We start from the raw sequence: 24,753 nt of genomic DNA, 5'->3' as shown, positions 1-24,753 counted from the left end.
AGATATATCACCTATATTACACAACATTTTGGGGCGGAATATGACACACAGACAGACACAGTAACAAAAACTCCCTGCTTTACCGAGACCCACCAACATACAAGTTCACTCTCCTGATTGCATACTCACCGACACAATGCACAGACAGTCACATACTATGCACATGCAAAAGTTCACACACCATCATGAATCTACTGATAAGACAGAGGTATACCGTACATAAATCACCTCTCACTAAATGCCACCCTATTCCATATATACTATAAAGTAAGCACTATAAAGGGAATAGTGTGTTATTTTTTGATTCGGCCACACATACACTACCCACCACTGCGACCTGTATGCTCTCGTTGGCTGGCCCTCGTTTCATACTCGTCGCCAAACCCACTGGCTCCAGGTCCTCTACAAGTCTTTGCTAGGTAAAGCCCCGCCTTATCTCAGCTCACTGGTCACCATAGCAGCACCCACCCACAGCACGCGCTCCAGCAGGTATATTTCACTGGTCACACCCAAAGCCAATTCCTCCTTTGGCCGCCTTTCCTTCCAGTTCTCTGCTGCCAATGACTGGAACGAACTGCAAAAATCACTGAAGCTGGAGACTCTTATCTCCCACACTAACTTCAAGCACCAGCTGTCAGAGCAGCTCACAGATCATTGCACCTGCACATAGCCCATCTGTAAATAGCCGATCCAACTACCACATCCCCATACTGTATTTATTTATTTTTCTCCTTTGCACCCCAGTATATCTACTTGCACATACATCTTCTGCACATCTATCACTCAAGTGTTTAATTGCTATATCATAATTACCTTGCCACTATGGCCTATTTTATTGCCTTACCTACCTTAACTTACCTCATTTGCACACACTGTATATATATATTTTGTCTACTGTATTATTGACTGTATGTTTGTTTGTTCCATGTGTAACTTTGTGTTGTTGTATGTGTCAAACTGCTTTGCTTTATCTTGGCCCGGTCGCAGTTGTAAATGAGAACTTATTCTCAACTAGCCTGCCTGGTTAAATAAAGGTGAAAAAAAACAACAACAAAAAACAAACACATTCATCAGTTGTGTGGAGGTTGAAAGTATTGTCATACTTGCAGGGCTAAGGGTTTCCATCTCATGTTCTTCAGTAGTGCTGGGGTGGATGTGAGTGTACTCTGTGGGCGCTTCTTCAGAGTCAGCATAACACCCCCGGGATCCCCGCGCAAAGAATTCACCAAATTCTTCAACTGCCAGCCCACCTAGCGCCACACGCCAACAAACACACACACAAACACACAATGAAAAACACATAGGGCGACCTTTCACACAAGCATAGTAGTAATCATAGGGTAGTCATATACCAGTATGTAGACGTATGAGAATAAGATATAGGGGATGGGCAGAGAGATAATATAAGGTAAGAAGAGAGAGAGAGACGCACCACTGTCTGATGATTGACCTGGATGACTTCATCGCCTGCGTGGATTTTCTTACAGCGGTCAGCCAGAGACTTATGGAGAAGAAGACACATCACACAGCTATAAAAACAGATTGGCCTGATGCTGTTCACTGTCATTAATGGGATTCACTGTGACACAGCCATGAGTGACACTTCTCCGTCTGTATCATAGGAGAATGATCTACATGCCAAATGGCTTCATAGCCCTGACTGAGCATTTTGAAGATTTACTCACTCCCTCTGTAGTTCCAGTGATGACATGCAGGCCGTCATATGTGGATTTGATGTACATGCCCTATAGAGAGACAGAGAGAGGTAGCTTACAGCCATATCCTGACAAGTTCATACATCCATATACAGTACATAACAAACACAAACACAGAAATTAATTCAGTTTAAAAGATACATATAACATCTCCATAAATCCATATCGTAAATATTCAATCGGTCCCTGTCAATCGTAGAGGCAAACAGACAAACGTACTAAAATGCTCAAGCCTGCCCTTCGATGGGCTGTAAGTGCATAACAAATAGACACACAGACACACACACACACACACACAAACACACACACTCAGTGCATTTCAGTGTGAGTGAGATGAGAGTAAGAGGTTTATTTTTGTCCCATTCGGCCCACTCCTCTGTTCAGGTTATGTTGACTGTACTGTATGTGAAAAGCTCTGTGGCCCTCTGTGTGGCCTGTGCATATGTTTGTGTGTGGGGGTGGGAGCTTACAGCCCCAAGCAGGACAGTCATATCTAAGTGCAAGTCAGAGCAAACATGGAGGTTTTAGATAACAGTTTATGTCCACATATAGTACAGGAGAAATCTACTAAGTAAATACAGTGTACTCGGAAGGTATTCAGACGCCTTCACTTTTTCCACATTGTGTTACCTTACAGCCTTATTCTAAAATTGATTAAATTGTCCCCCCCCCCCCACCCCCCATCAATCTACACACAATACTCCATAATAACAAAGCAAAAACAGCTTTTTAGAATTGAAAAAAACAACAGAAATATCACATTTACATAAATATTCTAACTCTTTACTCAGTACTTTGTTGAAGCACCTTTGGCAGCAATTACAGCCTCAATTCTTCTTGGGTATGACGCTACAAGCTTGGCATACCTGTTTTTGGGGAGTTTCTCACATTCTTCTCTGCAGATCCTCTCAAGCTCTGTCAGGTTGGCACAGCTATTTTCACAGCTATTTACACAGCTATTTTCAGGTTTCTCCAGAGATGTTCGATCAGGTTAAATTCCTCCTGTGTCGTCTTGGCTGTGTGCTTAGGGTCATTGTCCTGTTGGAAGGTGAATTTATGCCCCAGTCTGAGGTCCTCAGTGCTCTGGAGCAGGTTTTCATCAATGATCTCTGTACTTCGCTCCATTCATCTTTCCCTCGATCCTGACTAGTCTCCCAGTCCATGCTGCTGAAAAACATCTCCACAGCATGATGCTGCCACCACCATGCTACACCTTAGGGATAATGCCAGGTTTCCTCCAGATGTGACGCTTGGCATTCAGATCAAAGAGTTCAATCTTGGTTTCATCAGACCTGAGAATCTTGTTTCTCATGGTCTGAGTCCTTTAGGTGCCTTTTGACAAACTCCAAGCGGGCTGTCATGTGCCTTTTACTGAGGTGTGGCTTCCGTCTGGAATAAAGGCCTGATTGGTGGAGTGCTGCAGAGATGGTTGTCCCTCTGGAAGGTTCTCCCATCTCCACAGAGGAACTCTGGAGCTCTGTCAGAGTGGCCATTGGGTTCTTGGTCACCTCCCTGGCCAAGGCCCTTCTCCCCTGATGGCTCAGTTTGGCCAGGCGGCCAGCTCTAGGAAGAGTCTTGGTGGTTCCAAACTTCTTCCATTTAAGAATGATGAAGGCCACTGTGTTCTTGGGGACCTTCAATGCTGCAGAAATGTGTTGGTACCCTTCCCCAGATATGTGCCTTGACACAATCCTGTCTCGGAGCTCTACGGACAATTCCTTCAACCTCATGGCTTGGTTTTTGCTCTGACATGCAGTATCAACTGTGGGACCTTATATAGAACGTTATGTGACTTTCCAAATCATGTCCAATCAATTGAATTTACCACAGGTCGACTCCAATTAAGTTGTAGAAACATCTCAAGGATGATCAATGCAAACAGGATGCACCTGAGCTCAATTTCGAGTCTCATAGCAAAGGGTCTGAGTACTTATAAGGTATTTCTGTTTTTTGTATTTTTTTTTATTTGCAAACATTTATAAAAAACCTGTTTTAGCTTTGTTATGGGGTATTGTGTGTAGATTGAAAAAAGTAATGTAATACATTTTACAACAAGGCTGTAACATAACAAAATGTGGAAAAAGTCAAGGAGTCTGAATACTGTCCGAATGCACTGGTTATAAGAGTTACCCATAATATTGATCTATTACCCAGAAAGAGTGCCTGTTTTGTATTTGTGTGAGAGAGAGAAAATAAGTACAAGGCACAATACCTAGTATGTACTGTATGCCTGAGTAATTGGGGAGTCTTACCAGTCCCTCAGTAGACTTGATGTTGGCCAGCTGAACTACCTCCAAATGGGCTGACTGAGACACCATCGGGTCAGAGGACAGAGAGATGATGTGATCACACACTCCAGATAGAGTCTTACACTGGAAAAGGGAAGGAGGGTGCGAAGGGGAAAAGAGTGAACAGTGATTTTAGATCGATTAGGGATGAGTCGCCAGCCAGTAACTAAATTATGGGGATTCTAATTCTGTTTGGATGTGTTGAAGGGAATTGAAATAAGTGGGCCCACTCACCACATGCAGAATCTTATTTTCGGTCTCATACACAGAACAGTCCTGAAATACAGAGGGAGATGGAGAGGCAGAGGTTACCACAGGACAATGTGTCAGAGAAGTGATTATTATTCCAATTATAACACACACACACACACACACACAAACAGTCCACCGTGAGTCACTCTGCCCTTACGGGGCCTGCATCCCTCGCTACCTCTCTCCACTCCTTCTCTCTCTCTACAGGCGATCAGATAGACTCAGATAGACTCCATCAGATAGACTCTAAGGACAGCCACACACGGATGAAATCTCCGCTGCAATACCTGCTGCTCTTTTGGAGCACCTCCCGAGCCTTCAACCAGACCCTCTCCTAAGTGGCATAGCACCGTTTCGCGAGGCCCCCTGCAAGGTCTAAGCAAGCCCCCCCCCCTAATTAATCTCATGCAATTCTATACATTTTGCCATGAGGCTGAGAGAAAAATGTGCAGTTTCATAGCTAACCTTATGCTATCCTAAAATAAATCCATGAGGCTGAGAGAAAATGTTGCAGTTTTAAAGCTATGTTCCTGTAATTCTAAACATTTTGCTATGGCTTATGATGTGTTAATTTGCTATCTGGGGGTCTTGAGCTTTTGGGTGGACTGCGGGGGTGCGTCCTACACCACTGCCTCTCGTATGTGCCTGCCTGTCCTTGTGCCAATCCCTGCAGGACCCAGGGCTGAACTAACACTCCCTCCCTCCCTGCAGCCCTTCCCCTACAGTATCATGTCCTGCTCTAGTGAAGACGGATGCCTCTACACAGTGCCAGCCTTCCCCTATTTATATCTATTGGAACACCTCAGCACTGTTCCCGCAGTATGAATTAGAGCAACACAGAGAAACACATCCTCCCAGCGTGCACACATACTGTATGGTAGGCATGCAAACCGTCATGCTCTGTACAAAAGGTAAGGCTACATTTGAGTAGCCAGAGGCTGTCCTCTCTCCATGGGCATGATGACACATATAGTCATTTCCAATAGCAGAGCACACAGCTCCCGTGTTGACTAACTTAATTGAAAAAAGGCCTTTGAGAAATGTTTGTTTATAACCCAGTTTTGGGAAACAGTAACGGTGGTAATGCTAGCTCGTGGTACAGCTGTATATGGGACTGTGTTTGATGGCTTACCTGCTGTACAATCGTGGTGAGCTCTAGACACAGCTGAATCACATTGTTTCTTGTCATGGAGTAGTCTGCCACTGCTGCGAACGGAGACCTGAAAAAGAAGTAGCACCTGGAATTAACCATTAGATCATTCTTCATTCTAATCCCTTTGACTGGACAATACATGTGGGTGAGTATGAAGTGTGTATCGTGTGCCATATTATATATGACAATGACAGGCATCTACAGTGCCCCCCCTAATTATTTTCTTATTTTGGCTCTATACTCCAAAAGTTTTGATTTTAAATAAAACAATGTAAAAGTGCATACTGTCAACTTTAATATGAGGGTATTTTTATCCATATCGTGTGAACCGTTTATCAATTACAGCACTTTCAGTGCATAGTTCCCCCATTTTATGGGACCAAATGTTTTGGGACAAATTCACACTTCTTTTTTTCATTTACATTTATTTAACTAGGCAAGTCAGTTAAGAACAAATATGTTTCTAAACATTTCTACATTAATGTGGATGCTACCATAATTATGGATAATCCTGAATGATGAGTGAGAAAGTTACAAGATGCACAAATATCATACCCCCCCAAACAATTGTGAGGTTAGCATGTCTTGAGGGTATGATATTTGTGCGTCTGTAACTTTCTCACTCATCATTATTCAGGATTAATTCAGGATTATCCGTAATCATGGTAGCATCCACATTAATGTAGACGTGTTTAGAAACATTCTATTCTTATTTACAATAAAAGTGACACAATACATTATTTACCATTACTTTCTATTGGGCACAAAATAATCTGAAACAACCAAAACAAACAGCAAATGCATCAAACAAATTTGTAGTCAGAAGCATGATGTAGTCATTGCGTGGTATGAATATGGGACCAAAAACGTAACTTTTTATTACTTGAATACGCATATACTGTAATTAAATTTGTCCCAAAACCTTTGGTGTCCTAAAATGTGGGGTCTACGTACAAAAAGTGCTGTAATTTAGGAACGGTTCACCCGATATGGATGAAAATACACTCAAATTAAAGCTGACAGTTTGCACTTCAACCGTATAGTCATTGTTTGAGTTTAAATCCAAACCTTTGGAGTATAGAGCCAAAAGAAGAAAAAAATGCACTGTCCCAATATATACTGAACGAAAATATAAACACAACATGCAACAATTTCAAAGATTTTACTGAGTTACAGTTCATATAAGGAAATCAGTCAATTGAAAGAAATTCATTAGGCCCTAATCTATGGATTTCACATGACTGGGAATACAGATATGCATCTGTTGGTCACAGATACCTTAATAAAATAGGAAGGGGCATGGATTAGAAAAACAGTCAGTATTTGGTGTGACCATCATTTGCATCATGGAACGCGACACATCTCCTTTGCATAGAGTTGATCAGGCTGTTTATTCTGGCCTGTGGAATGTTGTCCCACTCCTCTTCAATGGCTGTGCGAAGTTTCTGGTTATTGTCGGGAACTGGAATACACTGTCATACACGTCAATCCAGAGCATCCCAAACATGCTCAATGGGTGACATGCCTGGTGAGTATGCAGAACTGGGACATTTTCAGCTTTCAAAAATTGTGTACAGATCTTTGCAACATGCTGAAACATGAGGTGATGGCGGCAGATGAATGGCACGACAATGGGCCTTAGGATCTCGTCACGGTATCTCTGTGCATTCAAATTACCATAGATAAAATGCAATTGTGTTCGTTGTCCGTAGCTTATGCCTGCCCATACCATAACCCCGCCACCGCCATGGGGGACTCTATTCACAACGGTTGATCGTACTGCCACTCTCTAAAAAGACATTGGAGGTGGCTTATGGTAGAGAAATAAACATTAAATTCCCTGGCAACAACTCTGGTGGACATTCCTGCAGTTAGCTCCCTGAAAACATGAGACATCTGTGGCATTATTGTGTGACAAAACTGCACATTTTAGAGCGGCCTTTTATTGTCCATGTCACAAGGTGCACCTGTGTAATGATCATGCTGTTTAATAAGCTTCTTGATATTTTACACCTGTCAGGTGGATGGTTTATATTGGAAATGGAGAAATGCACACTAACAGGGATGTAAACTAAATTTGAAAGAAATAAGCTTTTTGTGCGTACGGAACATTTCTGGGATATTTTATTTCAGCTCATAAAAGATAGGACCAACACTTTACATGTTGCGTTTATGTTTTTGTTCAGTGTAGTATATGACGCTGGAATTGTTCAGTTCTTAAATTGCAATGCAAGTCGAGGGAATCAAACTAGTTATGCAGAAAAAATACATTTTTGTTTACTGCATATCTTAATACATCCACCCACACACACCCGTACACACCCGTACACACCCGTACACACACACACACACACACACACACACACACACACACACACACACACACACACACACACACACACACACACACACACACACACACACACACACACACACACACACACACACATACACACATTCACACACCCACACACACTGTCTGGCAGCATCTCACAGAGGACCTGAGGAGGATAAACAGCAGCACCTAACAGACACGCTCTCTCATGGCCAACCTCTCAAAACAACACTTACATAAAAGCTTACTCATCTTTTGTTTGTCAGCTGATTGCTAATGGAAATTATGTAAGGACATCAACTTAGTCATGTTTGAGTGGTCAAAATCAAATCAAATGTTATTTGTCACATGCTCAAAATACAACATGTGTAGACTTTACAATGAATTGCTTACTTACAAGCCCATAACCAACAATGCAGTGTCTTCTCTGTATACATCAATGATGTCGCTCTTGCTGCAGGTGATTCTCTGATCCACCTCTACGCAGACATCACCATTCTGTATATTTCTGGCCCTTCTTTTATCGCTGCGTTAACTAACCTCCAGACGAGCTTCAATGCCATACACCACTCCATCAGTGGTCTCCAACTGCTCTTAAATGCAAGTAAAACTAAATGCATGCTCTTCAACCGATCGCTGCCCATACCTGCCTGCCCGTCCAGTATCACTACTCTATTCTACTCTACTCACTCAAGAAGTGAGTCCTAAATGACAGCCTAACAGACTGTAGCTGGAAAGGTAGCAAATCTAATACGAGAACACTGACTGACGTAGACGAATCTCCAGAGTGAGATGAACCTCTCACACGACGACCCGGAAGAATCTACAAAGGACAATGGCGACATCGACTGTGCAAACCAGAGCCTCACCAGCTCAACTATCGAAGCCAGCTTCACGTAAATACAATGCATCGCTTTTCCCAATGAGCTATCGTTAGTGGTATATGTACTTATGTGAGAATAGCTTTCCAGGTCCAATAGAGACTCATGTTCCTTAGTCTTCCTTCCAAAACCCCCTTCTCTTCTCTCTGAATCTATCATGTTATAACCAAACTGTTTTTGTTCAGTCCACTAGGCATGGAATTTACTGTTTAATGTTATTATGTATTGTACATTCTGTAATTGTTGAATTAGTTAGTAAGTAAATAATTGAGACAATTTGTGTATGGATGGTTCATAAGTAAAGGCTGGGTTCATGCAGATAACCAATAATTTTACGAGGTTCAGATAAGACTGATATTAAGAATAATTAAGAATAATTACTATATAAACTAACAAACTATACTAACTAACTAACTAACTAACTATATAAACTAATACTTCCGTGGTGCCCCAGGTAATTTTTTTAAATATTTTTTTTTGTAATTTTTATTTTTATTTTTTTATTTTACCCCTTTTTCTCCCCAATTTCGTGGTATCCAATTGTTGTAGTAGCTACTATCTTGTCTCATTGCTACAACTCCCGTACGGGCTCGGGAGAGACGAAGGTTGAATGTCATGCGTCCTCCGATACACAACCCAACCAGCCGTACTGCTTCTTAACACAGCGCGCATCCAACCCGGAAGCCAACCGCACCAATGTGTCGGAGGCTACACCGTGCACCTGGCAACCTTGGCTAGCGCGCACTGCGCCCGGTCCGTCACAGGAGTCGCTGGTGCGCGATGAGACAAGGAGATCCCTACCGACCAATCCCTCCCTAACCTGGACGACGCTAGGCCAATTGTGCGTCGCCCCACGGACCTCCCGGTCGCGGCAGGTTACGACAGAGCCTGGGCGCGAACCCAGGGACTCTGATGGCACAGCTGGCGCTGCAGTACAGCGCCCTTAACCACTGCGCCACCCGGGAGGTGGTGCCCCAGGTTATTAAAGAGTACATTTTTGTTGCATGATTTAATTCAATCACGTAATCAATTCATGCTAGGTAATCGATTTGATAAAATAGCATGTCATATTAAAGAATTCAGAGACATGACACACCCTATGGGTTGAGGCAAAAGTAGTGCACTACATAGAGAAGTGTGTGATTTGAAAAGCAACCTATGAAACTAGTCTGGGTAGAATAGTGTGCCTGAGCATGTATGCGTGTGATTGTGTGTGTACTGTAGCTCATTGCAAATCTCACCTATCCAGCCATGCCAGCAGGCTCTTGGCTGCAGCGATGAGGTCCACCACAGAGGTGAGGAAGTCATTGGGCAGCTTGCGGGCGGCACGGCCGTCATAGTGACCACTGCGACGCCGCCCTGTGATGAAGTTCTGCAGGTTCTTGGCTGAGGCATTAAGCTTATGGGATAGAGTCTTCAGATTCTCTGTCTCCAAACCGTAGTTCTGAGTGAGAAAGAGAGAGAGGAGAGGGAACATGATTTTTTTTGTTTTGGTCGATTCTTGTTGTCGTTATAATTTACATGGGATTGTTGATGCTTTCTGTTGTTTTATGTTTCTACAGAACCCTCAGAAAGAGGTGATGGTGTGTCTCAATGGGTCTCAAGTGGTTTTACCCTGTAGATATAAATTCCAAAAAAACAAAAGCAATGTCACAGCCAATATTATACACAATTACAGGAAGTCGACTGCCACAGGTGCATTTCACCAAAGGAGATCTTCACTATAGTGTGTGAAGAATGAGTGCACACTAACCAGTGAGTCACATCCTGTACATGTGAAGGCAACTAAAAGAGAAAATGAAAGGCTACTCAAATCAAATCAACGTTTATTTGTCACGTGCTCCGAATACAACAGGTGTAGTAGACCTTACAGTGAAATGGTTACTTACAGGCTCTAACAAATAGTGCAAAAAAACGTATTAGGTATAACCTTCCCCAAGAGCTGTAAATATACTGTATGATAATGTTGTTGAGATAAACAAGTCTACGGTAATTATAAAAACGCTCCCTAAACTCCCTTGTGCGTAAGCACTGTTCACACTGTCGTTCAAAGGAAGTGATTGTGGCATAAACAAATAATTCACTGTGACGTTTCTTTCCATGCAGGCAGTGAAAGTACAGGGATTAAAAGTGTGGTAAATAAAAAGTCAGTCGTACTGGCAGGGGCTCATAGGGATTCCTGCCCGCCTGCTTACGCCTGCCTCGCTGTGTGACAAACATGTGAGGATCTAACAGAACCAGCGATCCATCAGACACACCCCCACTCTCCCTCCAGCTGTCACCTCGCATGTGTGGGGAAACCAGAACACTCATTATGCACTACCCAAAATGCCCCCTATGTACGTGGAGGTCTGTGGGCTTCTGTCATGCCAGTGGCATGACTGTCCTGTGAGGATCCAAATAGGTCAGATCAGCTTTGCAATAAATAACTTAAAGCAGACCCCCTCTCACCTGTAAGTGGGGGTTAACACCTCACGTCCTGTTGTAAATCAAGGACAGAACACTCAGACATCCCTCTCCAAATTCACCCAAGGAAAGACTTTTCTAGCCGAAACTCTAACACGTACAAAAGTAACTACTGGAACAATTTTTCTAACATTGAACGTTGGGAATGGACAGAGGCGACCTAAAAGAACACTAATGTCATTTGTTAGAATGTTATAAAGGAAATACTGTAACTTGAAAATTATACACACTACATGAATGAAGTTTCCATTCTCTGCCTTGTGTATGCTATATGAAAAATAATGAAAGTATTTTTGCTAAGAGCGGGTTGTGATTTTAGAAACTGTAAGAAAAAATTGTTTCTATAACTGTGCACAGTAAGTAGTCACCGCCTCCTTGAGTGAGGTCAGAGAGCGTGTCAGCCTGACGGAACCGCCCCTTTTGAATGAACTCACGTTTAAAGTGGTTTGAGCTCTGAATCTTAACACGAGGAAGAGACGATGAAGTTACCTTCCGGACAATCACTGCTAGCTGTCCTAAGTAATGTATCTAGAAAAGTGAACTTAAGTGGGACCACTCTACTACTCTTTACAAGCCATCGTGGTACGCTACTCCCATTACTCCATTGGGAACCATCAACACGGCTTGGCTAGCCTATCTTCAAAGAAGCTTCTACCAGAGCGAATGGAAGGAAAATGAACTTGTGGACTAAACGACAAGTCACCAGATACCGGACGACAAGCAGAGGAGAGCAACAGAGAAAACCCTTTTGGAAATCAGAGCCTTAGAAGCGTGCCGTGAAAAGGTCCAACCCCCTTTCCAATGCGGCCCGGTTAGAAGAGATACACGCCGAACCAAGGCATTTTCACGTAAATACATTCATGATTTCTTACTCCAAGCGGGCGGTGGTTCGTGTGCAAAGTATATGATTACTGTGAGAGTAGTTTCTAAATTGACCAACGTTAAGTGTCTCTGTCTCTCTTTCTCACCCTCTCCATGTCTTTTGTAGCAAGCAGCCATATTGTTGTCAGTCGCTAGGGACCTGTTTCTAATGTATTGTGTATGTTTATCCTGTGTTACCATTTAGTTAGCTAGTAAATAAATAATTAAATCAATTTGTGTAGTACTGAATCATAAGTAAGGCCCAGGTTTTTGCAGATGCAAGGAGGTTATGACTGTTCAGAATGATGATATGATACGGGGTTATGATTAATAAGTTGATTATTTATGTATGTGATAGGTAAAGACCTTAAGGGTTTCATTTGGGAGATGGTTACTCTTTAAAGAACCGCTCTCGTGGTGCCTCAAATCCTAATTAGTTAATTGTTACATAGTTAGTTGATTAGATAAATAACAGTCATCAGATGAAAGTAAAGTCGCAACACCAGGGTTTCTTGGATGGGGGCTGGCCGATGAGTAATCATATTTAATACAGCATGCCTGACGGACTGATTTAACCAAATCCCAGTTACATAAGGGGCTTTGGGAGTGAAGGCGAGGCTTACCCATATGACTATGGAGGATGAGTGGGCTTCAGATAACATCTGTGACCTCGGTCTCCTAACTCTCCGTCCCCTCCTCTCTATCTCCTCTCTCTCTACATCACTCCTTCCCACTCTCCATCCCACCTCCTCTTTACGCGTCACTCGTTTCCCTTTAGTCCCATTAATCTCACCCACTCAATCTCTGCTTGCACTCTCTATCCTCTCTTTCTTCCTCTCTCTCCCCCTCTTTCTCTCTATCTGTTCTATTCTCTTGGTCATCACTCTCTATCATCCACGTGTCACACCCACCCAAACCACCCTAGAAGCTGATGTGTATTGTTTTGCGTCTGTGTGTGGGGTGGTGTGATTGTACAGTATATGTGTGTGTTTATTTTCTCTGGAATCAATTACAGTGAGTGACTACCCCTCCAGCATACACAAGGACCAGTGGAAGTGAACTGACAAACAGGGTAATTACCTGGTCTAACAAAACACTATCAGCCTAAATCCGAAGTTTAGCCAGCTGTGAAGGTGGCAACTAATAATTATCAATAATCAGAAAGAAAATGAAACCTAAAGGGGATAATAAAATGATATGTCCTAAAATTGACACAGACGTCAGGCAAAATAAAACGTATAAGATTGAACAAGAGTCTGAAATGCTGTCAAGAGCAAAAATGCTTTGACATATCCTAGCACTGTACTCCTAAGCTGTAAAGACTCTTACAGTTAAGCACTATCCCCACCAGCTGCCTGTCTGACCTCTATAAAAGGGGTCTTCACTATGAAAAAAAAAAGCAAAACAGATTAAACACCAAAACCTGACTTCCCAGACACAGATTACGCCTAGGCTTGGACTAAAAAGCTACTTCAGTTGGTGAGTCTCTGGATGGTTCTCTGATTTTCTGACTTGATTCACACTCTTTGGGGGGTTCATGGATCCTCTGGATGAGTCATTGAATCTCTGTTTAAATCATAGATTCTCTGTATGATTCATGACTCCACACAGCCTGGTGGTGACTCTAGAGAGGAATACATGACTGAATGAAGGGGATGGAGGACTCACCAGGGCACAGCCTCTAGGATAAGCTCTAACTCTAGCTAGCCCTAACCCCTGACCAGCACCCCCTGACTCCATCATGAATACTCACCAGAGCACAGAGTAGGTCCACAGCCTCTAGGATAAGCTCTAACTCTAGCTAGCCCTAACCCCTGACCAGCACCCCTGACTCCATCACAACTACTCACCAGAGCACAGAGTAGGTCCACAGCCTCTAGGATAGGCTCTAACTCTGCCCTAACCCCTGACCAGCGCCCCCTGACTCCATCATGACTACTCACCAGAGCACAGAGTAGATCCACAGCCTCCAGGATGAGCTCCTGGTGTCCGATACGGGACACTCCCAGGTCCTCCAGCTCCTGGTGAGTGATACGAAGCAGCTGATCTCCCCCCACCTTCTCCCTCTCAAACGTCTTAATGTACTGCTGCAGACAGTCATCCAGCCCTGGAGAGAGAGGAGACGAGATGACGCTGTGAAGACTAATTACAAAGGGAAATATTAATTTGATAAATGAATTTGTTCTGGCTCACTCCTCTTTGCTCCTGTCTGCTACTACCTCATATACATGACTTGATGTTTCATTGAAAAATATTTCTGGTAAGGAACTGTAATAGCATATAACTTTGAGAAACAATATAATATTATTCAAGTTACTATAGTCTTTGTATCAACTCCATCCATCCATCCTTCCAGGTTATTATGACCAACTAAGGCCTACGCAGGCAGTGTGTTTCAGATGTAAGCCCCAACAACCTCAGTCCCTTCCAGACATCAGTCTAAATATTGTGTGTGAAGATGTTATGTTATCTGGTCAGGGCTGTGTGAAGAAACTCCCTCTTATCAGTTCAGCTCTGCAGTCCTGAGGGGTTTACAGTGACTCAATCACTTCATCTTCTCTCTCTCTCTCTCTCTCTCTCTCTCTCTCGCTCTCTCTCTCTCTCTCTCTCTTTCTCACTTTCCTCTCTTTCACTCTCTCCCTCTAAGTGTGTGTGTGCGTCTGTGTGTGAGTGTGTGTGTGCATGCATCTGCATGTGAGTGTGTGCGTGCGTGCGTACGTACGTGCGTCTGTGTGTGTGTGAGTGTCTTCGCATCTCTCATTTCTGGGCTTTGAAACTGTAGCCTTTGAGTGTGTGCCAGTGCTTGGTTTAATACTAACTGACACACAGAGATCTCAAAGATGAACACACGTGGCAGAGCTGAACATAGTGCTGTTCTGGGCACAGCTGAACAGACATACATACACAGCCTTAGCCAGCCATAGACATACATACACAGCCTTAGCCAGCCATAGGCAGGCTTTAATCACCCACGTTACACAGACCTCCACGGATGTCCAACAAATTACAATGGTACATACAACCCACACACAATCAACCCTTTCCCCCTACGCATACCATTACATACAACCTTCCTCCTATTATTAACAGAACTGACACACATCATATATTTATTAAGACCATGACATATTCAAACACTCACAGCATTTACTACACACATACAGCCCACTCACAACCAACAGTTGACAGCCCACTCATAACCAACAGTTGACAGAGGCCTGTCAAAGAGTAAACATTTAGTCCCACATTAAACCCAATTGACACACAGAATCATCCTTCCATTCTTCCATCCTTTCATCCCTGGGGGAGGAATAGAGGAGCTTTTCAAATTGATCCTCCCATCCCCCTGGCATACAAAAACAGAGATGGCACCATCTCAGTGATCCTCTCTGAAAGCTTTAATTCACAGCTGTACAAATACCATCAGTCAGTGTCTATCTAAATGTGGACTCAACACTGACACACAATTTCTCCAGCACTGACACACACTGCTTACAGATATACACACACACACACACAAACAAACACACACACACACACACACACACACACACACACACACACACACACACACACACACACACACACACACACACACACACACACATCATGCTGGTTAAGTGTGCCTTGAATTCAAAATAAGTCACAGACAGTGTCACCAGCAAAGCACCCCCACACCATAACACCTCCTCTTCCATGCTTTACGATGGGAAACACACGTGCGGAGATCATCCGTTCACCAACACCGCATCTCACAAAGACACAGCGGTTGGAACCAAAAATCTACCATTTGGACTCTTGACCAAATGACAAATTTCCACCGGTCTAATGTCCATTATTCATGTTTCTTGGCACAAGCAAGTCTATTATTCTAATTGGTGTCCTTCAGTAATGGTTTCTTTGCAGCAATTTGACCATGAAGGCCTGATTCACACAGTCTCCTCTGGACAGTGGATGTTGAGATGTGTATGTTACTTGAACTTTGTGAAGTATTTATTTGGGTTGTAATTTCTGAGGCTGGTAACTCTAAGGAACTTATCCTTTGCAGGAGAGGTAACTGTGGGTCTTCCTTTCCTGTGGTGGTCCTCATGAGAGCCTGTTTTATCATAGAGCTTGATGGTTTTTGCGACTGCACAGAAACTTTCAAAGTTCTTGAAATGAGCCTTATTGACTGAACGTCATGTCTTAAAGTAATGATGGACTGTCGTTACTCTTTGCTTATTTGATCTGTTCTTGCCATAATACGGACTTGGTCTTTTACCAAATAGGGCTATCTTCTGTATACCACCCCTACATTGTCACAACACAACTGATTGGCTCACTCAAACGCATTAAGAAGGAAATACATTTTACAAATTAACTTTTAAAAAGACACATCTGTTAATTGAAATGCATTCTAGGTGACTACCTCATGAAGCTGGTTGAGAGAATGCCAAGAGTGTGCAAAGTTGCCATCAAGGCAAAGGGTGGCTATTTGAAGAATCTCAAATAATTTGTGATCTATTGCATCCCACAACTGTCCCATACTATGTTTAGAATATTTATTTCTCAAACAGAAACAGAATATAATAGGTCGACTTTTGTACTATGGAGGATAGTAGATTGACATAGTGTCACGCCCTGACCTTAGAGAGCCTTTTTATTTCTCTATTTGTTTAGGTCAGGGTGTGATTCTGGTGGGCATTCTATGTTTTCTATTTCTTTGTTTTTGGCTGCGTGTGGTTCCCAATCAGAGGCAGCTGTCTATCCTTGTCTCTGATTGGGAATCATACTTAGGCAGCCTTTTCCCCACCTAATGTTGTGGGTAATTATTTATTTTCTGTGTGTGGTTGTGTGCTTCACAGTTGAGTCACGTTCGGTTTCTGTTTACCTGTTGTTGTTTTGTTTGTGAAGGTTTCACTTTATTAACGATGTGGAACTACATGCACGCTGCGCCTTGGCTCATTTATGACAGGGAGTTTGAAGATAGTGAACGTGACACAGGCTATTGGTTTCGCTCTTCGTTAGGCCTACTCATCTTGTTGGCTGACGAAAAGTAATTGTGAACAGTTCTTCCAATATCTTCAATATGCACTTCGGAATTGGATAAGGACGCGCGCAGTTGCGTCCCGGATGTGTCTGACTTGTAGCCTGCGAGAAAGACCCGATCAGGTGACGGAGAGCCATGCGAGTGAGAGACGCTTCGGATTGTGCAGCACTCTCAGGGAGAACCGCACAACACATCACTCCGGGCCGCAAAAGGCATGGATTTGTTTAGGGTGCATTACGGCCACAAAGGAGATGCCGCCGTGAAAATCGAGGCATTATCAAGTGCTTGTCAAATTGTGAATGGAAGACTATTGGAGTGTGTACAGCCTGCGCAAAAAAAAAAACAAAGCAGAGCTCATGCCTTTCAAGATACTTTTTTTCAAATCATCATTAGAATCTCATCATGCAGCCTTACAACGTATTAAATATCAAAACGTATAGCCCAACGTTTGTAGAACAACTAAAGTTACAATAACTCCAAATGAAGAATATAGGAGTACCTATTTCTTTGTTAACCGCTCAGCACAGAATAGCCGCTTATGCGCACTTTGTTCAATTGTATTCTTCATACTATAAAATAATGCCACTGAATTATAAGCAAATCTTGTCTGCTAAATGAACTAGTGTTGCCCACAGCTATTTGTCATAGCCAGATCAGGACCTAACATAAGGACAACTCAAGAGTATGCTATTCTGTTCTTCTGAAATAGACTACATTTTCTTCATGTCATGCTTCTTTAGACCTGTCTAAAATAAATAGTGTGTTTATTGTGAAGGTGTAGGCTATATTACATGGATTTATTAGACTTTATAAAATGGCTTGTAGGCTATGTGTGGAAGCCAGGGGATGGTAAATGTGTTGTTAATTAACGGTCACCTAGTCATGGAAGCCATGTATTCCTTACATTGGCTAAAATACAGATAAACATATAAACACACAAACATCCATGTAAACACACTCATACACACCTTTACATACAACAGACAAGAAGGAACTGGAGAGGAAGCAGAACCAGTCAGGTTGTCTGTGTTTTGGTCCAGAGCACAGCAGCTCCATTTCCCTCATCTCTCTATCTCAGTGTTTCTTCATCTCTCCCTCATCCACTCTCCCACACTCTTTCTATCCTTTCTCCTCCCTTGGTCAGCCTCCCACAAAGAAGGCTGTGGAGCCCTCATCTCCTCCTTTTGATTTAATCTCAATGTCTTCTTAGGCCTAGACCTAATGAAGGATTCAGCTCAAGTTCAGCTGGCAGCTAAATGATGGAGAAGCTGCAAGAAGAGAGCTCCATGGCGTTGTACACAATTTAAGGGCTTAACAAATCCACCTCTTTACCAAGTTAATGGAGACCCACTTGTCAATGAAAAAATGTCCATGTTGCTATAGAAACCATGCAGTGGGGTTTGGAGTAGAGTCTGCTGCAAGATGACAATACTGTAAGTAAACATGAAATTGAAACGTCATGGATATAGAAATAAAACCTCTAAACTTCAACCCACCAAAACAAGCAGGGGCATTGTCTAAAGTATGAATGCTCTCTCCAGATAACATATATAAACACACAGATAATCCATTCTAAAGGACAAACACGTATTTGTTCTTTAAACATCTATATCACACCTCAATTCAGAGATGGGCTTCGTCCATCTAAATGGGCAGAGCAACCCCTCCATAACAAACTAGCCTATAGCTTTACCCCAGAAATCCCCCCTTAATCAATGGGCCTGGCCTCCTGTTAATTAACAAACAGAGCTATTTTTGTGATGAGATCAATGGAGGAGACAGACAGCCACCCAGACTGGGAAGAGCACACAAAGAGACACAGAGAGAGATGAAATGAGAGATCTGATTAAGAGACTATTAATCCACTAGTAATTGAGGCTGAGGTGAGTAAATTCTGTTTAGTGTTGGGATACATTATTGAGTTGGCTTTCTAGGGGAGGGGCACTATGTTAATCTATATATTTTATCACTGTCAAGAGACATGGGCAGGGTGCCAGCCATTCAGATCAAAACACACACACATAAAGTTTGACAGGGCGGTTAAGAGCGTTGTAACTAGTAATCGAAAGGTTGCTGGTTCGAATCCACGAGCTTGGTTTGAATCCCTGAGCTGACTAGGGGGGGAATATTTTGATGTGCCCTTGAGCAAGGCACTTAACCCTAATTGCTCACCTGCTCCCGAGTGGCGCAGTGGACTAAGGCACTGCATCTCAGGGCTAGAGGTGTCACTACAGACCCTGGTTTGATTCCAGGCTGTATCACAACTGGCAGTGATTGGGAATCCTTTAGGGTGGTGCACAATTGGTCCAGTCTTGTCAGGTTAGGGTTTGGCCCGGGTAGGCAGTCATTGTAAATAAGAATTTGTTCTTAACTGGCTTGCCTAGTAAAATAAAAAATAAATGAAGACGATAAACACACTCTAACCAGAGAAACATGGTGTAAATGTGCACACACATACTCTAGGCTATACATACACTCCCATACCCAACATATGGCTCATAATATTCAAACATCAAATATGCATGCTATGCAACCTAAGTGAGGAGATTGGTCTTTTTCAACATGATTCTACTTGGACAGTGCATTAGAGCTTAGCCTAGCTCCATGATCATCTTACTAATCGCCTTTTGCACAAATGTATGGCAGGTGTTTTGTGTGAAAATAATTTATAATTTATGAAACTGTTTCTCTTTTCATAAAACACTTAGCTTGAACATGAACCAAGTATTTGCAGCTGTTTAAACTGCAATATATGTCTAAATAAGCACAGTTCGCCCTTAATTTAAAGGCTCCATATATTTTCCGTAAGTGGAGGGGTATTCTCTGTGGAGAGGCCTTTGTCGGTGCTGATGGAGTAGAGAGGCTTGGACACAGGAAACACCGGAGGATGCAGAGAGTGGCACTATGGGAAGGCCACTGGGTGCTCCTATATGGCCTCAGGACATCACTGAGCTGTATGCTAATAATGGAACCTCTGAATGGTAATGATGAGACGGAGATGCTGTGGGCCCTTGGGACTGGGAGTATAAGAATGGATCTGAGACAAGATTACACAAACTCCATTTCCTTTCATTCTCTCTGTGACTGTGGCTCCCTCCATTCCTCCATCCCTCACTTTACATCAACATTACTATAGGCTTTGCGCCTAGAACCTGTCTCAGCTCTAGTCATCAGATGTGGCTCGGCTACCATAGGGCCCTCCCTCTGAAATGTCTTCCCTTCCTCATCTCCTCTCCATCTCTTCCAATATACAATCTCTTTCTCTTCTCTCCATCAGCTCTGAATCTCCTCATTATTATCATTTTACTCTCTCCTCTGCCATTCCCACTTACTCTTCCATTACATCCCTATAATCCTCCTGTTCCACTAGTCTTTCCAAGTAAAAGCTATCTCTCACACACACACATGCACACACACACAGACACCTAGACTAATATGTACTGTTTTACAGAACTTGTAAACTGCTTTGTGTCTAATCCCAGTAGCCAGTCTGACTCAGCCAGCCAGCCAAGCTCCTGTGTATGTTTGGAGCGTGACTGCGTCTGTGAATGAGCGTGTGTTGAGGCAGTGTGGAGGCATGAATAAGTAAATTAACACATTAGTTTGAGCATCACTGCGAGGGTATACTCATCCACATGAGTACCCTGCTCAGCACAGACCACCAACACATTACACAGTAATAATGATACATATCTACACAGAGGTACACAGGCATGAGATACACATGAAACACATGACAGTAACACACAATCTATGGAAACAATAACCATAGAATGAACAGAAAACATACATTGCCTTGCGAAAGTATTCGGCCCCCTTGAACTTTGCGACCTTTTGCCACATTTCAGGCTTCAAACAGATATAAAACTGTATTTTTTTGTGAAGAATCAACAACAAGCGGGACACAATCATGAAGTGGAACGACATTTATTGGATATTTCAAACTTTTTTAACAAATCAAAAACTGAAAAATTGGGCGTGCAAAATTATTCAGCCCCCTTAAGTTAATACTTTGTAGCGCCACCTTTTGCTGCGATTACAGCTGTAAGTCGCTTGGGGTATGTCTCTATCAGTTTTGCACATTGAGAGACTGAAATTTTTTCCCATTCCTCCTTGCAAAACAGCTCGAGCTCAGTGAGGTTGGATGGAGATCATTTGTGAACAGCAGTTTTCAGTTCTTTCCACAGATTCTCGATTGGATTCAGGTCTGGACTTTGACTTGGCCATTCTAACACCTGGATATGTTTATTTTTGAACCATTCCATTGTAGATTTTGCTTTATGTTTTGGATCATTGTCTTGTTGGAAGACAAATCTCCGTCCCAGTCTCAGGTCTTTTGCAGACTCCATCAGGTTTTCTTCCAGAATGGTCCTGTATTTGGCTCCATCCATCTTCCCATCAATTTTAACCATCTTCCCTGTCCCTGCTGAAGAAAAGCAGGCCCAAACCATGATGCTGCCACCACCATGTTTGACAGTGGGGATGGTGTGTTCAGGGTGATGAGCTGTGTTGCTTTTACGCCAAACATAACGTTTTGCATTGTTGCCAAAAAGTTACATTTTGGTTTCATCTGACCAGAGCACCTTCTTCCACATGTTTGGTGTGTCTCCCAGGTGGCTTGTGGCAAACTTTAAACAACACTTTTTATGGATATCTTTAAGAAATGGCTTTCTTCTTGCCACTCTTCCATAAATGCCAGATTTGTGCAATATACGACTGATTGTTGTCCTATGGACAGAGTCTCCCACCTCAGCTGTAGATATCTGCAGTTCATCCAGAGTGATCATGGGCCTCTTGGCTGCATCTCTGATCAGTCTTCTCCTTGTATGAGCTGAAAGTTTAGAGGGACGGCCAGGTCTTGGTAGATTTGCAGTGGTCTGATAATCCTTCCATTTCAATATTGTCGCTTGCACAGTGCTCCTTGGGATGTTTAAAGCTTGGGAAATCTTTTTGTATCCAAATCCGGCTTTAAACTTCTTCACAACAGTATCTCGGACCTGCCTGGTGTGTTCCTTGTTCTTCATGATGCTCTCTGCGCTTTTAACGGACCTCTGAGACTATCACAGTGCAGGTGCATTTATACGGAGACTTGATTACACACAGGTGGATTGTATTTATCATCATTAGTCATTTAGGTCAACATTGGATCATTCAGAGATCCTCACTGAACTTCTGGAGAGAGTTTGCTGCACTGAAAGTAAAGGGGCTGAATAATTCTGCACGCCCAATTTTTCAGTTTTTGATTTGTTAAAAAAGTTTGAAATATCCAATAAATGTCGTTCCACTTCATGATTGTGTCCCACTTGTTGTTGATTCTTCACAAAAATACAGTTTTATATCTTTATGTTTGAAGCCTGAAATGTGGCAAAAGGTCGCAAAGTTCAAGGGGGCCTGAATACTTTCGCAAGGCACTGTATTCTCTCTCTCAAATGGAAAGTGTGTGTGTGTGTGTGTGTGTGTGTGTGTGTGTGTGTGTGTGTGTGTGCGTGCGTGCGTGCGTGCGTGCGTGCGTGCGTGCGTGCGTGTGTGCATGCAGGCGCATGTGTGTGTGTGTTAAAGATAGCCTTATCAACTGCTGTTCCATCAATCCACAGTGGCTCAGCAACACATGGGAAATTACCACCATCTGGTTAAGCATCTCTCCAAAACAACATGGGCCTACCTCCAGCCTTGATCCATGACCTCACACACACTACATCTCTCATATGAATCCCCTGAACTAGCACCACATACTGTAAGAATCATCTGTCTTCTCGTCTTCATTTAAGATATAATTATTACTGCATTATCACACGCTGTATTGCAGAGGTGAAATAATATTTTGGGATGTAGTTAATAAATAATCAATATATTTAGCATATGCACTTGATCCCCTCCAGAGGAATGTAATAGCTATTAGTAATATATTCTCTACAAAATCCATCTTTTACATTCCCTATAACTAACCTCCACAGAAATTAAAGTCATTTTACATATATTAGTGTCTAACATAATACACTTCAAATACCTACAGGTCTACATTACTAAAAATACTTCTTTCACTTCAGAGTCAAATTCATCCCAATGCCTTAATTTCAGTAGATCATTAATCCCATAATGGAAATATTCAGACCCTTCTGATCGGCCATTTAAAAGGCAAAGACTGTACTGAACCAACTGAACTGAACCAACTGAACCAACTCATCCTCCAGTGCTTTGAGATTCTCTCAGGTCCAAATCTATATCACTGCCAATTCCACACCCCACATTTCTACTGAAAATGTCATTCCATTTGTGGTATAGAGATACCACATAGAATATAATAATATAATATAATAAAATATCAGTATGTTGCCATTATATAATTGACTACATATACTGAGGTTCAGCAGGTGTTTTTGTTTTCCCCAATCCCCAGTGATGGCTCTAGCCTCGCACTGTTTATTGATCGGAGTGGGCGCATTTAGTGCCGTTATACTTGAGTCAAGAGAATATATATTTCACTGCATTTTGTGTGCAGGTTGGTTGCCAACAACTAATGTACATCTATCTTAAAACCGTGGCGTACCTTTCATCCAGTCCACCACTTGACTCGAACTCCACTTGCTCACAGGCTCCATGACCAGAGCCATTGTGGAAGTTTTTCAGGTCTCGCCTGACAAAATAAACGCTTTAACACTTCAATCTATTACATTCACCAAATTCACCAATGTTTGATTTTGTAGTCCGTTTGCGTGTTTTCTAACAACGGCGAGGGAGGTCCATCGGATCCGAGGCGACGTTATGCGTGGCTTGATTCAAGTCCGATAGATGTCTACACAATCCTCTGCGCTTGGTGCTTGTGTTGTTCGCTCGAATATCGCGAATATCTCCTTTATTTGTCATTCATGTCGGCTGCTGCCAACACTGCATGATTCTGGTGGAACCGTCTGCGACCCTCTCGCCAATTAATCTCCAGACTAGTATCAACTGATCAATACAGCCAGCCTCCAACCATCCAATAGAGAACGCATTCACTGGCATCTGTGGGTGTATTTCCCAGTCGCATTGTGCAGTCCATCCATGTATTCTCCTTCAGACCAACCCACTGAGTCACACTAGCGCTTGCAGGCTTTTTTTAATCCTCATCAGATGCACGTTCACTGTATCTCCCTCGCCTCTTTGTCGCTGTTCACGCCTCCATCATACAAGCGCTGCCTAGCGGAAAATACGGTCGTAACAGAGGCTGAGGATGCTGTAATGTCCCCCTCTCTTATTATCATCCTTTACGAAGAAAGTTGAGATGTAGCCCTATTCAATATACCATGAATTGATCTGTCTAATTGAGAGTATGAAAGAGAAGAATGAATGGGCATAGGGCATTGCAATATATATTTTGTTATTTGAAATAACCGAACAATCATCCATTACAAGTTTGTAACTCACAATTTGTAATGTTTTATACCCAATAGTTTCACTATGCATTATGAGTTTCTACTGAAGGCATATGATACTGTAGGCCTATTTATATTAAATATGACCTTATCAGGGTTACACAAACACCATACATTACAGGACTAAGCTGATTATGAAAGAGTGGGCGCTTTTATCCATTAACAGAAAATAATTAGCCTTGCTTAAAAATAAAAACCCTTAATTGAAACAATTACAAAGCTGACACCTCGCCTGTTTTGGTAAAACGCTGAGTGATAGGCCTGGAAAAATATAACCACTCTCAAATTCATAGAAAAGAACTGACCGTCCATGATATCAAAATTATAGTTTTAACCATGTTTTGAGGCATTACAGTGTGTA

The 24,753-nt window shown here is 42.5% G+C and overlaps 1 protein-coding gene across 1 annotated transcript in view; it reads right to left on the bottom strand.

The window, feature by feature from the left end:
- Positions 1–24,093, bottom strand: part of LOC110536840 (connector enhancer of kinase suppressor of ras 2) — a 46,594-nt gene extending 22,501 nt beyond the window's left edge. Inside the window, exons 1-9 of the mRNA XM_036937357.1 lie at positions 23,528–24,093; positions 13,895–14,058; positions 9,866–10,068; positions 5,388–5,475; positions 4,238–4,279; positions 3,968–4,087; positions 1,686–1,745; positions 1,433–1,501; positions 1,104–1,250 (exon numbers count right to left, since the gene is read on the bottom strand). Of these exons, the coding sequence (XP_036793252.1) occupies positions 1,104–1,250; positions 1,433–1,501; positions 1,686–1,745; positions 3,968–4,087; positions 4,238–4,279; positions 5,388–5,475; positions 9,866–10,068; positions 13,895–14,058; positions 23,528–23,591 (957 nt within the window). The 5' untranslated portion in view covers positions 23,592–24,093. The remainder of the gene's footprint in view (positions 1–1,103; positions 1,251–1,432; positions 1,502–1,685; positions 1,746–3,967; positions 4,088–4,237; positions 4,280–5,387; positions 5,476–9,865; positions 10,069–13,894; positions 14,059–23,527) is intronic.
- Between the last annotated feature and the right edge of the window lie 660 nt (positions 24,094–24,753).

Source organism: Oncorhynchus mykiss, chromosome 12, assembly GCF_013265735.2.
Source record: "Oncorhynchus mykiss isolate Arlee chromosome 12, USDA_OmykA_1.1, whole genome shotgun sequence".
Taxonomy (NCBI): Eukaryota; Metazoa; Chordata; class Actinopteri; order Salmoniformes; family Salmonidae; genus Oncorhynchus; species Oncorhynchus mykiss.
The sequence above is the reverse complement of the archived record's forward strand: the minus strand, read 5'-3'. Positions and strand labels throughout refer to the sequence as shown.